This window comes from Helianthus annuus, chromosome 2, assembly GCF_002127325.2.
Source record: "Helianthus annuus cultivar XRQ/B chromosome 2, HanXRQr2.0-SUNRISE, whole genome shotgun sequence".
In the NCBI taxonomy this organism is placed as follows: domain Eukaryota; kingdom Viridiplantae; phylum Streptophyta; class Magnoliopsida; order Asterales; family Asteraceae; genus Helianthus; species Helianthus annuus.
In genome coordinates, this window is record NC_035434.2 from 13,395,709 (window position 1) to 13,409,263 (window position 13,555).

Here is a 13,555-nt window from a genome sequence, read left to right on the forward strand (position 1 = left end):
GGACCCCGTTTTTAATCCGGTTCATCACACCAAAAAAAAACCCGGTCCAAATAACCCGGTACACACTACTCGGATGTTGGACCACCTGTTGAAATTACTGCATACACCTGTTTTGACCTCCAACCATTCGATGAATATCTTCTTCGCTTACGAGAAATTCCACTTTCTAGAGAGAGAAAATCCGTCTGATTCTTGCTGTAAACGCTCGGTGTTGATTTTGCTCACTTGACGCAAGTTTGAAGCTGAATTCAACCGAAATTGTGCTGATCTGTTGTAATTAATGGTCGAATTTCGGTTCTAGAGAAAGAAAATCGTTTTGATTGTTGATTTAGATTTTCTGGAACCTCTTCGGTGTTGAATTTGCTCGTTTACTGCAATTTTAAGGTGTTCAGAACTGAAATTGAGTTGATCTGTTGTGATTTATGGTCGAATTTCGATTCTAGAGAGAGAAAATCGTTTTCAATGTTGATGTAGAAGTTTCGGAAGCTGTGTGGTGTTGAATTTTCTCATTTAATGCAATTTAATACAATTTAGAACTGGATTGAGTTGATCTAGTGTGATTGAAGGTAGAATCTTAGGGTTTTGTTGAGAATTATGCGTTTCTAGGTTAGAGATCTGTGGTGAGACTCGGATATTGTAGTGAAATGACTTCTTCTGAGGTTGATAACATGAGAGGAGACGTGAACGACGCTGTAGGTGATTCGAGAACTGTTCCGGCGGTTTCTGGTGCCGGTAAGAGTACTTTGAGTAGTTTTTGTTGATCAGTTTGTTTTATTATGTGATATACTATTGATTAACGTTTTGTTTTTACTAGTTGATGCGGATGCGGCTCTTTACAAGGAGTTATGGCGCGCGTGTGCTGGTCCGCTCGTTACGGTGCCTCGAGAGAATGAGCTAGTGTTCTACTTTCCTCAAGGACATATAGAACAGGTTCACATTTTGAGTATTTAGTTGTTTGTTATTTTATCACAAAGTTTTGTAGGATTTGTGTGAATCTAGTTATTAAATAGTCACTGTTGATGAGTTGTTATGGATTACTTTGTTTGTTAGGTTGAGGCTTCAACGAATCAGGTGGCGGAACAACAGATGCCGATGTATAACCTTCCCTCGAAGATCCTCTGCCGTGTTATGAACGTGCAATTGAAGGTAAATTGTTATGCATTACTGGATTTGGTGTTTGTGGTAGACTGTTTGTTGTTGTTCTTTCGAATAATTATGACTGTGTTGTGTATGTAGGCTGAATTAGAGACGGATGAGGTTTACGCGCAAATAACTTTGATGCCTGAAAATAACGTGAGTTTTATCTTTAGTGTGATTAACATGTTTGGTACACGTGTAAAAAGAATTTAGTTAATAACTTTTGGTACAATGAAAATGTTTAAACAGCAAGATGAAGGTGCTGTTACAAAAGAATCAGCACCGCCTGCGGAAGCTCGGTTTCGTGTGCACTCTTTTTGCAAGACTTTGACTGCTTCTGATACAAGTACTCATGGTGGGTTTTCTGTTTTGAGACGCCATGCTGATGAATGTCTTCCACCATTGGTTAGTAACTTACCCTGTAAAGATCATCACTCATAAGGTTAAATTCAGTTGTGTTTTAAACTTTTGATACTTAAAAACGGTTATCTGGTCGTGACAGGATATGTCAAGGCAGCCTCCAACACAGGAGCTGGCAGCAAAGGATTTGCATGGAAATGAATGGCGTTTTCGGCACATATTCCGCGGTATTGACAACTTTGGATTTTGTTTTGAAGTCATGGTTCGGAAATCCCTATTGGTTAATTGAATTTGGATTTTGTTTTGTTATTATACATACAATATTTAAGTAATTATATAGCCTTTCTCAATTCGTGCAACTCATAGTTTGTCAATTTTAGGTCAACCGAGAAGGCATCTGCTTCAAAGTGGTTGGAGTGTTTTTGTTAGTTCTAAAAGGCTCGTTGCTGGAGACGCTTTTATATTCCTAAGGTAATAAGTAATAACAAATCTCATGTGGATCATATCTTCTTTCATTTATTTTCTGATCTACTTTATAAAAATACCTGACAAGTAAACATTATATATAGAGGTGAAAACGGAGATCTCCGTGTGGGGGTTAGACGTGCAATGAGACAGCAACCAAACATGCCATCATCTGTCATATCCAGTCATAGCATGCATCTCGGTGTCCTTGCGACTGCATGGCATGCTATTCAAACAGGAACAATATTTACAGTCTATTACAAGCCTAGGTATGTGATCAAGTATAGATCTTAAATATTTGTGGTGGCAAATTGATGTATACTGTTGTATTATCTGTTCAGCTAATTATGTTTTACGCTTTTACCTCATCTTTATTCTCCAATTTTGCACTAATATTTTATATGGATCCAGAACTAGCCCTGCAGAGTTCATCGTTCCATATGATCGGTACATGGAGTCTATCAAGAATAACTACTCCATAGGAATGAGATTTAAAATGAGGTTTGAAGGTGAAGAAGCTCCAGAACAAAGGTAGAGCTAGTGTTTTGACTGATTTTTTTTATTTTCCAAAGAGTAAAATGCCATTTTCGTCCCTAAGGTTTGGCCACTTTTGCGACTTTCATCCAAAGGTTTGAAATCTGGCCATCTTCATCCAGCTCGTTAACTCCATCCAATTTTATCCGGTAATCCAGGGGTATTTTCGTCTTTTTTGTTAACTTAAAGGGCAATTTAGTCTTTTTCACGTTATGTACAAGCATTTAGCATAATGTACAAGTATTCAAAAAATCGAATCGCCCTTTAAGATAACAAAAAAGACGAAAATACCCATGACTTAACGGAGAAAATTGGATGGAGTTAACGAGCTGGACGAAAATGGCAAGATTTCAAACCTTTTGGATCCAGATGCAAAAAATAAACCTTTGAACGAAAGTCGCAACACTGTCCAAACCTCAGGGACGAAAATGCCATTTTACTCTTTTCCAAAATTATTTTGTTATCCTCATGTTGAGACATGATCAAATGCTGTAGATTTACCGGAACCATAGTTGGAATTGAAGAGTCTGATCCCAAGAGTTGGCCCGAATCTAAGTGGAGATACCTAAAGGTATTATTAACTCCCAATTTTAGTTTTTTTACTCCATATGACATATCATGCAATCTTAACTTTTTTATTGTTTTTATTCTTTCTATTATATTCCTTTATAGGTAAGATGGGATGAAACATCGAGTATTCCTCGTCCAGAGAGAGTTTCACCTTGGAATATCGAGCCCGCCCTCAGTCCTGCAGTAAATCCACTTCTAGTACATAAACAAAAAAGGCCTCGATCAACCATGTTACCTTCATCTCCCGATTCCTCTGTTCTTACAAGAGAAGGTATTTACATCAACTTGTTTGTATATAAATGAGTGGACTGGGGTTTTGTATTATCTCAAACGGGTCAAACTGGTAATCTCAAAAGCATAAGTTAATATATGTGACCATATTTAGTACAGATTACAGATAACGTTCGGAAAACCAGTTTCGATCCGTTACACACCCACCCCCACCACTGTTAAACCAGTTATGTTTTTATTTCTAATGGGTTAAACGAGTAAACTCAACAGAATAAGCTAAATATAAAACTGTTCACATGGGTCAAAACGAGTGCTCAAAATGTATTTCTAAGGGGCAATTTCATATATACCCCTACAAACTTTAAAAATATCATATATACCCATGCAAAACAGAGATTATCATGTATGCCCTTACAAAAGAGTTAAAATATCAAATATAACCAATTCATTAAAAACAACTTATTGAAAGACTATTTTACCCTTTTTTTGCCGTAGAGATCCCTAACTGCCATAGGGTACAAATATATATAATGAAAAGGGGTAGAATGGTCATTAAGTAAAAATTCATCAAAGTTGGGTATATATGAGACTATTAGTTTTTAGGGGAATGTTCATTTGAGAAGAAATTTAATGTGAGAAGAAAAAGAAGAAAGGGCATACTAGTAAAATGCTATTTCATTTATAACTCATATCATTAAATTTTTCTCTCTTTAAATTAATTAGTCAACTAATCATTAATTATCCTACATATAATCTACAAAATCTACACATATCAAAATTTTTCCTACATATACCCTACACATTATAAAATTTCATCCTACACATTCGAAATTTATCCTACACACCTCGAAATATATCCTACATAACTCGTCATTTATCCTACACAACTAGTAAATTATTCTACACTTTAAATTAAGTTGTTTTTTAATTTGGAAAAAGTATATATTTTGAAAAGGAGTTACAAATTTAATTTAGCTAGTTATTAAAGGGGAATAATACAAATTAATGATTTATGTAAGTTTACCAATATACCCTTATATTTAAATTAAATACAAATATTTTTGAATTAAAATGAAGCATTCTTATTGGTTGAAACTTCTTCTTTTTTCTTCTTACAAAAAAATTCTTCTCATTTGAACCCTCCACTTAGTTTTTATTGGGTATATATGAAATTTGGTAAGTTTGGAAGGGTATATATGAAATTAATCCTATTTCTGTTTCTTCTAAAGCGTACACTATTCTACAAAAAGTATATAGATTACAACTAGAAATAATATAATAATCTGTAATTATATTTAGCACCCCAATTGCTTTTTAAAAGGTTTGGACAAAAAGTGGTTTCACTTCAACCAGCCTATTGCGTAGAAAATTACCATTTTGACGTGTCACCTAATCTTTAGTCATGATGAATGCATTAGGAAATGAACTATTGTTCCATAAGTTCCATAACAAGCTAACTTCAAGTCTTGAATACAGGTTCATCACGGGCTGTTGCAACAGACCTTTCACCGGCAAGTGCATTTTCAAGGGTCTTGCAAGGACAAGAACTATCAACACCAAGAGGCCATTTTGCGGAAAGTAACGACTCTGATTCATGTGGTATACCTATTCAATGGCCATCTTCACTGATAACAGAAGAAAACGACAAAACCGACCATGTGACTGTCACCCAACGTTACTCAGGAGTCGATAGAATGTTACCGTTCGGAAGACCCGCCGAATCATCTTTCACTGATTTATTATCCGGTTTTGGATACTCTTCTGGTCAAAGTCCAACCGAAGGAAAATTCAACATACAGTCAAAGTCAAACCCATGGTCAACCCTGCCATCCAATCTGTCCCTGAACCTAATGGGCTCGCCAAAGAAAGGTGCTTTCGGTGAGCATTCCGCTTATCGTAGCCCAAACAATAACGGGCCGCAACTTGGAAAGTGGCTAATGCCGCCGCCACTTACAAATTCGTATCTGGAAATTCCAAAATTGCCACTGGTTCAGCAAAATGAGGTTAGGAAACCAGAAGACGGAAACTGTAAAATATTTGGTGTACCCCTTGGTAACAAGGTTGCTTCGGATGCAAATCAAGAGTTGAAATTACAAAGATACCCTTCCTTTGAATCTACACAGAGATCTGAACCGTCCATGCGTCTAAATGTTATTGGTAATTCACCAATGGGTAAAGATATAGAGAAGCAATATCAAAATTCCCAGCCACAACTGAAAGTCTACGGGGGTTCAACTAGGAGCTGTACGAAGGTATTGGTTTTATCATATGCCGAGGTGGTAGCTTTGACTCGTTTACTTATGAATGGGTCGAGTTTAAAAAAAATCTGAACCAAGGCTCTTAAATCGTTTTTATTCAAAGATTTTTTGTTATATTTGTAATGATACTCTTTTGTGTTCATAATTGACACTTTAGTTGTTTAGAATTTTTTAAAACATTGGCGAAGGAAGTTTTTTTCGGGGTCAACACAACCTAGGGGTGTTCAAAAAGCTCGTGGCTCGCTCGAAAAAAGCTCAGTTGTAAACGACTCGGCTCAGTTTGTAAACGAGCTGAGCTCGAGCTAGAGCTAGAGCTAGAGCTGGCTTGGCTCGTGAGCTCGCAAGCCGGTTCGAATTAAATTTATTTTATATATTTGAATTTAATTTTAAATGTAATAAAATAAAAAATATGCGGGAGGACTTGAAGTGTTAATATTTTAAGTTTAATTAATCTGTAACATATAAAAATATGAGAAAACAAACAAAAATTATACATATAATACTTTTAATATGCCTTTTGAGCTTTAAAATATTAGAAAATAAAAATAATACATATAGATATATGTCTAATTTTTATTTTTGTTTTTTATAATATCAATACGAGCTGACTCGATTTGGCTCAAGCTGGCTTGAACATTTTACGAGCCGACTTTACAACTCGATAAAATAAACGAGCCAAGCGGAACTGGCTTTTTTAAGTTCGAGCTCGAGCTCAACCTGGCTCTGCTCGACTCGGCTCGATTACAGCCCTAAACCTGACCCGACCCCATCCCTTTTGACAAAAACTCGCTACCCCATCTTGACACCTAATTATTGTATTTTCTATAGATTTTATTGGTGTTTTTGACATGCATAATTATATTCATTTCAGGTTCATAAGCAAGGGATCGCCCTTGGCAGGTCTCTGGATCTTACTAAATTCAACAATTACGATGAATTGATTGCTGAGTTAGATGAGTTATTTGAATTCAACGGCGAACTAAAATCCCGCAACAAGGCTTGGTTGGTTGTATACACAGATGATGAGGGTGACATGATGCTTGTTGGAGACGATCCATGGCAGTAAGGACTTATATCTACTTTATATCTATATCTGCATTATGTTTCATCTCCAACGGGTCAAATGGAAAAAAAGTAGTTAAAAAGGGAACTGTCAAAAATAGTTCAAAATTAGATACTATTCAATAAATGTGATCTTTATATTCATAATTAATTAATTAATTAATGCAATAACTTTTTATAGAAATTAAACCATTTGGACAAAAACAAAGATGTTCCAAGTCAGCCAACCGGAGACATTAATCAACCCACTCTGAATTATTGCGTAATTTAATCCGAAATATTCTAACTAATGTGTTTTCCATGTATTATTTTTCTTGTCAATTAGGGAATTTTGTGGCATGGTCCGTAAGATATATATTTATACAAGAGAGGAGGTTCAACGAATGAATCTCGGGACTCTAAATTCAAGGGGCGAGGAGAATTCATCGGTTGCTCCATTGTCTTCAAGTCCTGAACATGCATAGGGTTTTTAAAACTATATCTAGGTAACTAACTCCATTCTTTCTATTTTAGTAATTAATTTTTTTATAGTTTCGAGGTTTCATCGAAATTTTCAGAACGTTTAATTGGACCAAATTCAGTTAACTTTTTATGCAATCAACCGGACTAGTTCCAAATCGAACCGAACCGGACCGCTAAATCGGCAAACCGCCAAAACTGAACCGTGTCTGAACCGGCCAACTTGGTTCAGTTTGGCCTGTTCAAGTTCAGTGGTTTATGAATACCCGTAGAAATAATCGGAGAACTAATATGATGAAGAGTCGGTTTTTTTTTTTTTGGCAGGTATATGTTTGTAGGGGGAGGGGATAGGGAGGGAGTATGTATGGTATACTACATAGGTTATGGCAGTCAAGAAGAGTTGAAACAACTATTTAATGATGCATCCAAATTCCTGAGCAAAATCTTCTCTGAATATTTGATGATTATACAATATTTTGGAGCTGTTATATTGCTGCATGGCTTCTAAACATTATTAATGTCCTTAAAATATATATATCAAGTACGGTTGTATATAGTTGATATTGGGAGCATGCCTGCCATTATGTACAAAGGTAGCTAGCTTTTTGTATGTAAGGACTCTTTATGGAGACTTTAATTTTGTAGCATTAAACTCTGGTTTTATCTTTCTGTTTTTCGACCGTTAGCGCAAGAACTCAAAGGATTTTATTAATACCCTCTTGACCAATATGATAAGATAAAACAAACATTGTAGTAGAAGTAACGTTGAATGGTTTCCAGTAAAAAGAAAACGGCGCCTGGGATTTGGAAAAATATTGTGAAAGTGTGACATGATTTGTATCAATTCAACATTGATTCAAAAGAATTAAGGAAGTGTTCAGTGGTATTGGCAGGCCGACCGTGGTTGCTAAAACAGAAACGTCTTTTGTCTCTTCAATGATATGTGATGCTTGCGGTTCTGCGTTAGAGTCATCTGATCACTTACTGATCTCTTGTCTTGGCAGAATCGGTTTGTAAGTCAGTCCAAGACTGGTGTCAATTGCCGATTAATAAAGGTGATTCGATTAAGGAAAGAATACAATTCCAGCAAGTAAATCCAGGGAGCAAAGTTTTCAAGAAAATGGGGGCAAAACATTATTTTGGTGGGTTGATATGGAATGCTAAGGCTGTTCAATAACATTAAAAAACCAGTGGAGGAGATAAAGGCGAATTCGTCTTTTTCGGAGCTAGATTTTGTAATTTAGATTGACCTTGTTGGTTTAGATTTGATGTTGCTTTGTAATGACTTCTGTTTGCCCTTTGCCGTTATTCTCTAGCAGGAGGTGATCAGAAAGTCAACAAAAAAAAGATAGCGGTGATGGTGACATGGTGGTATGCGGTGGCCGGATGACATAGAAACACACGGATGAGAAAGAGGGTGAGGCTTCTATATGAAGCCACTCACTAACAAAATAGAAACTTAAATACCAAACGAAATTACAACCCAAAACAAACTTACAAGTCCAAATAACATAAACAAACCCAACAACACATAGTACAAACATCAATTGCACAAACATATGACTAATTCATAGTATATAAATGTTAAGAGTTTTAGTAAAATGTTTGTTTAAGTTACTCAATTGGTTTTCCTAAATGTTATTTCCAACATTTGACCCACTAAGACTATATGGAGTCAGGAGGGCTTGGGCAAAGTCCTCACACTGCTACTATGTGGAGTTTTCCATTCATATCACAAAAAAAAACATGGGGTGGGCAAGGGAAAAAATCTATATTTTTTTAATTAAAATAATTGATTTATTCATAATTTAAAAAAGAGAAAAATGTCCGGATAGTCCCTGTGGTTTCGTCTTTTTTCACCTATAGTCCCCAACTTTCTAAAATTACCTGAATAGTCCCCAAGTTTTCAATTTTTGTTCCCAGATAGTCCCTGAGTCTAACTTCAGTTTGTTTTCTCTGTTAAGTGACCCCACGTGCATATCACGTGAGGGGTATTTTGGTCAGTTTCTTTGTGCCTAACATATAAAAGTATGCCTGCACCCTCACCTCACAAGGCAACTTGCACCTGCTAAACCGTGTAACTTCATTGAAACCGATAACAGAGCTTGAGCTTGACAAGCAAAGATAGTTACTACTGGACCAACTCATATCTACTAAACACCCCTTTCTGGCACCTCAATAAAAGACACCTGCATTCAAATGGGTATTAAAAACTCATCTCACCTGTTCTATAAAGACTAATACAACAATATTACCACTTTATCTCTTTGAGGCATTTTCACAAACAGTTGGAGTGCTAATATATTATGACCAAAATTCAAGGACCAAACCTTAATGGGGTTTCTCTGTTCTGCTCTGTATCGATAGTACAACGTTGAGAGTCGTTGTGAATGTTTTTGATCCTTATAGGTATGTTGGCTTTCCTCGTACTACGGTCACCTTTCGAGTAGATGGTGGCTTCTCTTGGAGTTAGGGCACGGTTCGACAAAGTTTATCCGATCCACAACAATCATCATTTAATGAGAGAAAACAAAGTTTGTTTTAGAGTTATAAAGTGTTTTTTCGATGCTGCTGAGGAAGATGAACTCTCTCGAGAAGATCAAGAACATTGATGAGAAGAAATGTTGGTGGTTAGGTCTGTGAGAAAAATGCACTTATTTAATAGGCAGAGAAAATAAAAACAGAAACTGGCCAAAATACCCCTCACGTGATATGCACATGGGGTCACTTAACAGAGAAAACAAACTGAAGTTAGACTCAGGGACTATCCGGGAACAAAAATTGTAAACTTGGGGACTATTCAGGTAATTTTAGAAAGTTGGGGACTATAGGTGAAAAAAGATGAAACCACAGGGACTATTCGGGCATTTTTCTCTTTAAAAAAAAAACAAAACAATTAAATAAAAAAGACATTACCATTAATTAAAACAATAACATTAACTTAAGAAATAATGCATTGTATAAAATTAAACGAAATTAGAAAAAAAAAACATAATAAAAAACCGAAAAGACATTAAAAACATTACTAACTAAAGACTATATTTTCCCTAATTTGTTTTTCCATATCCTCGTACATTTGTCTTTCATGTCCGGTACTCTGATTGATATTCATAGTGAGTAACTTCAAATATTTTCGTTTTTCTTTTGTCATTCCTTTCTCCTTTTCAAATTTATTTTTCTTGATATAGTGCACGTATACTTCTTTTTTTCTCGAGGTTTTCTTATTAAATATTCTTAAACGTACTAATACGTTCTATAAGCTCGGCTAAATTTTAGGTGTAATCCACATTGGCACTTAATGATTTTGGTGGCCTCCTTTTAGCTTTATCCCTACCGGGTGGACGACTCTGTTCAACTTTGACATTATTTTCGCTTAAGTTGAGAACAATTTCGTTACGAGCATCGAAACGAGTAGACCAACTTGTTTTGCTTCTTTTTTGAGGATTGAGTCGCAAGCAATACTTTCGCCCATTTGATGTGGTGACGTGCCCCCTACCACGAATCAATAAATTGGAACGAGTGACGTTCTTTTTCTATGTATTCATTAAAGGCTCTCGCCATCTAGTCGGCTTCATTTTCACCCTTTTGAGTTATTTTTGGCGTTGTTGAAGTTCTGTCGTCCTTTTATTTATTTTGTGTCACTTTAACGAGAGACTATCATTGAACCGGTATACATCTTGCTTCAAGTTTCGTGAAATATTTCACGAATTCGATCCCAAAATTTTTCCTCTTTTGAGCATTCCTTTAAAAAAATAAAGCGACATCATAAATATTATTTTATTTTAAACAAAAACCGTCAACAAAATGATTTATTTATTTTTCTTTAGATAACGTAAAAGAATGTATCGATCACCAGGTCCTCCGATACGAAAATCAAGATTTGGTAAACCACTTCTTACTTGCTGTCCATTTTATAGCAACCCGACTTCCACTTGGGAGCTTCTCCGGCGGTTGGGTTTCCGAAACAGTATCGGGTGTGGGTTCCGTTGTAGATATAGGAAGTTGTTGTTAGTGAGGGATGTTTGGTAGCGAAACTTGCGAGGGGGAAGTGTTGTCGTAAGGAAATCTCGGATACAACATGCCTGTTAAAATAGATGTGTAAGCCGCAAACTAGGGTGTACCAACTAGAACTTGGATACTCGGGTTTTGTAGTGGGCTAGGATTTTGTGGGGCAGTCGGCGTTTCGGGTCGACAAAACGAGTTGTTTGGATTGAAAGAATGGTTGTGTGGGTTCATTTTTTTTTATAAAAGTTTAAAGATTTTTTTTTTATAAAAGTTTGAAAGAGAAGTAGAATAATGTGAAGACGAATGTGTTAGAGTGGCTATTTTATAATGTAAAATGAAGTAACTAATTTAAATTATAAAAATTTAAAAAATAACTAGCCGTTGCAATTTTTGTTAAACTCCAAAAAATAATATCATTTTTTTCCCACAATAGGAAGAGGCAACACCCAAGTGGAATGGTGGTAGGGTGATGTGGGTGGCGTGAAGGAGCTTTGCCCTCCCCCTTCACACTCCCATACAGTATGGTCTAAATTACAAAGTTTAGGTGTATCGTTGGGTGAATGTAGTTTTATTGTTTTTGTTTACCTTTTCTCCATTTATGTATTTGTTCTTCGTAGCTTTTTGCCGCGCTTTGGTTTGTTAATAAAGTGTTTTTATTGCCATTAAAAAAAGGTGTATCATCACAAACTTTAATAGTTTAATTAGAGTTAAGTGTCATTTTAGTCCCTGTGTTTTGAGCCATTTTGTCAGTTTAATCCAAAAGTTTCATTTTTCGGCTATAGGTCCAAAAAGGTTTCACTATTGCCATTTTAATTCATTGGGTTAACTTCGTCCATTTTTTCTGTTAACAAGAAGGACAATTCGGTCATTTTATATGGCCGAATTGCCATTATAGTTAATATAATTACATATAAAATGACCGAATTGCCCTTCTCATTAACATAATAAATGGATAAAATTAACCCAGTGGACTAAAATGGCAACGGTGAAACCTTTTGGACCCACAGACGAAAAATGAACCTTTGAACTAAACTGACAAAATTGACCAAACCACAGGGACTAAAATGACATTTTAAATAATGCATGAGTTACATGAAACTCGTTTAAAGAGAAACTAGCTAGCGTGTCGAACGATCACATTTTCTTTACTGATATACTCAAATTGTTAACCAACGATCGACGTCACCCAATGATGATTAATTTTGTATTTTTTTACGAGTGAGTTTCATGAAATTTTTAAGGTTATTTGATTAATTTTGCTTAATGGTGATTTTCTAACATTTGACCTACCTATTTAACAAGGTTTGGGTGTATCATCGGGGGAAGATCTACTTGGCAAGAACGGGTTTCTAAAAACCCAGTCGGTTTGAAATTTTTAGTAAAAATCCATATAGAAAACACAGAAGGAACCCATGAGGAACCCATAACAGAACAAGTTAAGTGCTTAGCTGATAAAGTATCTTGTTTCTAAACCTAAGGTCTTGAGCTCGATTCCAGTCCTTGTGTTTTTCTTTGTCATTTTATTAAACCTCCTTTTTTTTAATGTAAAACCAATATTGGTTAAAGTAAAACAGTTGAGGCACGCATCACAATTCACGCATTCACCTCCGGTCTCCAACGGCCAGCCCCAACGCCGTCCACCTTCTGACCTCCAGCCGTCTCTCTCATTCTCTCCGGTAATTCAGGTTATCACAGTTTCTTGTCTAAACTAGATATGTACTAAATATTTATATGTATCGTGTGAACACTATTCTAACTAGGTAAAGATATCTTTGGTGTCATTATTGTAGAAGAGGATCTCCAACCAAGATATTGCTCTTGCTAATAAGAACAAGGGAGTAAAGTACGTATATGTAATTCACATTAGACACTGTTATCTTATATTCTTATAGAAATGATAGCTGATTTTTTTCTTTTTTAAATGTTGTGCTTTTTTTAAGTTTTTAATAACATTTAAGTTCATATGTGTCCTTAAATCGTTTTATTTAGACGCATCACTTTATTTAGATGCATTGATATAACAATTGATCTAAACTACCATGAAAGAGGAAGAAATTAGTGAGAAAGACATGAATTAAACACTTTACTAGGTGTTTATTACTACAAAAAAAAAAAAAAAAAAAAACACACAGTAGGGTTTTCTCCGAACTCCTCGGAATGACGGCGAATGGGTTGTCGAAATCGGACGGGATCACAAAGTTTTTTGTCTCAAATTTACCAAGAGGATGTGCTTCTTCTGATCTGGTTGAGGTTCTTAAAGCTTATGGAGTCGTTGACGGAACGTATATTGCGCGGAAGTTGGACAAACTGGGAAAAAGATTTGGTTTCGTTTCGTTTCATTTCGGAACGTTCGAGATAGGCTGGCTATGGAAAAGGAGATGAAGGATGTTTGGATGGGTAGTTATAAACTATTCATATCTTTGGCACGATTCATGGATGCCGAGAAGATTCAAAGAGAAGACTCGGTTAAAAAA

The 13,555-nt window shown here is 35.8% G+C and overlaps 1 protein-coding gene across 2 annotated transcripts; it reads left to right on the plus strand.

The window, feature by feature from the left end:
• Positions 1-117: 117 nt before the first annotated feature.
• On the plus strand, positions 118-8,361 carry LOC110911065 (auxin response factor 2B). 2 transcript variants are annotated; one of them, XM_022155653.2, is made up of 15 exons: positions 118-732; positions 815-930; positions 1,051-1,146; positions 1,237-1,293; positions 1,387-1,542; positions 1,640-1,724; positions 1,878-1,968; positions 2,067-2,231; positions 2,374-2,493; positions 2,992-3,067; positions 3,169-3,337; positions 4,774-5,549; positions 6,427-6,617; positions 6,943-7,102; positions 7,401-7,749. In XM_022155653.2, the coding sequence occupies exons 1-14, from the start codon at positions 645-647 to the stop codon at positions 7,079-7,081; spliced, it is 2,325 nt and encodes a 774-aa protein (XP_022011345.1). In that variant the 5' UTR covers positions 118-644; the 3' UTR covers positions 7,082-7,102; positions 7,401-7,749. The 2 variants fall into 2 exon arrangements, with proteins under 2 accessions (XP_022011345.1, XP_035835256.1); XM_035979363.1 differs by lacking the exon at positions 7,401-7,749 and adding an exon at positions 8,081-8,361 and having other exon boundaries at positions 122-732.
• Positions 8,362-13,555: the final 5,194 nt, after the last annotated feature.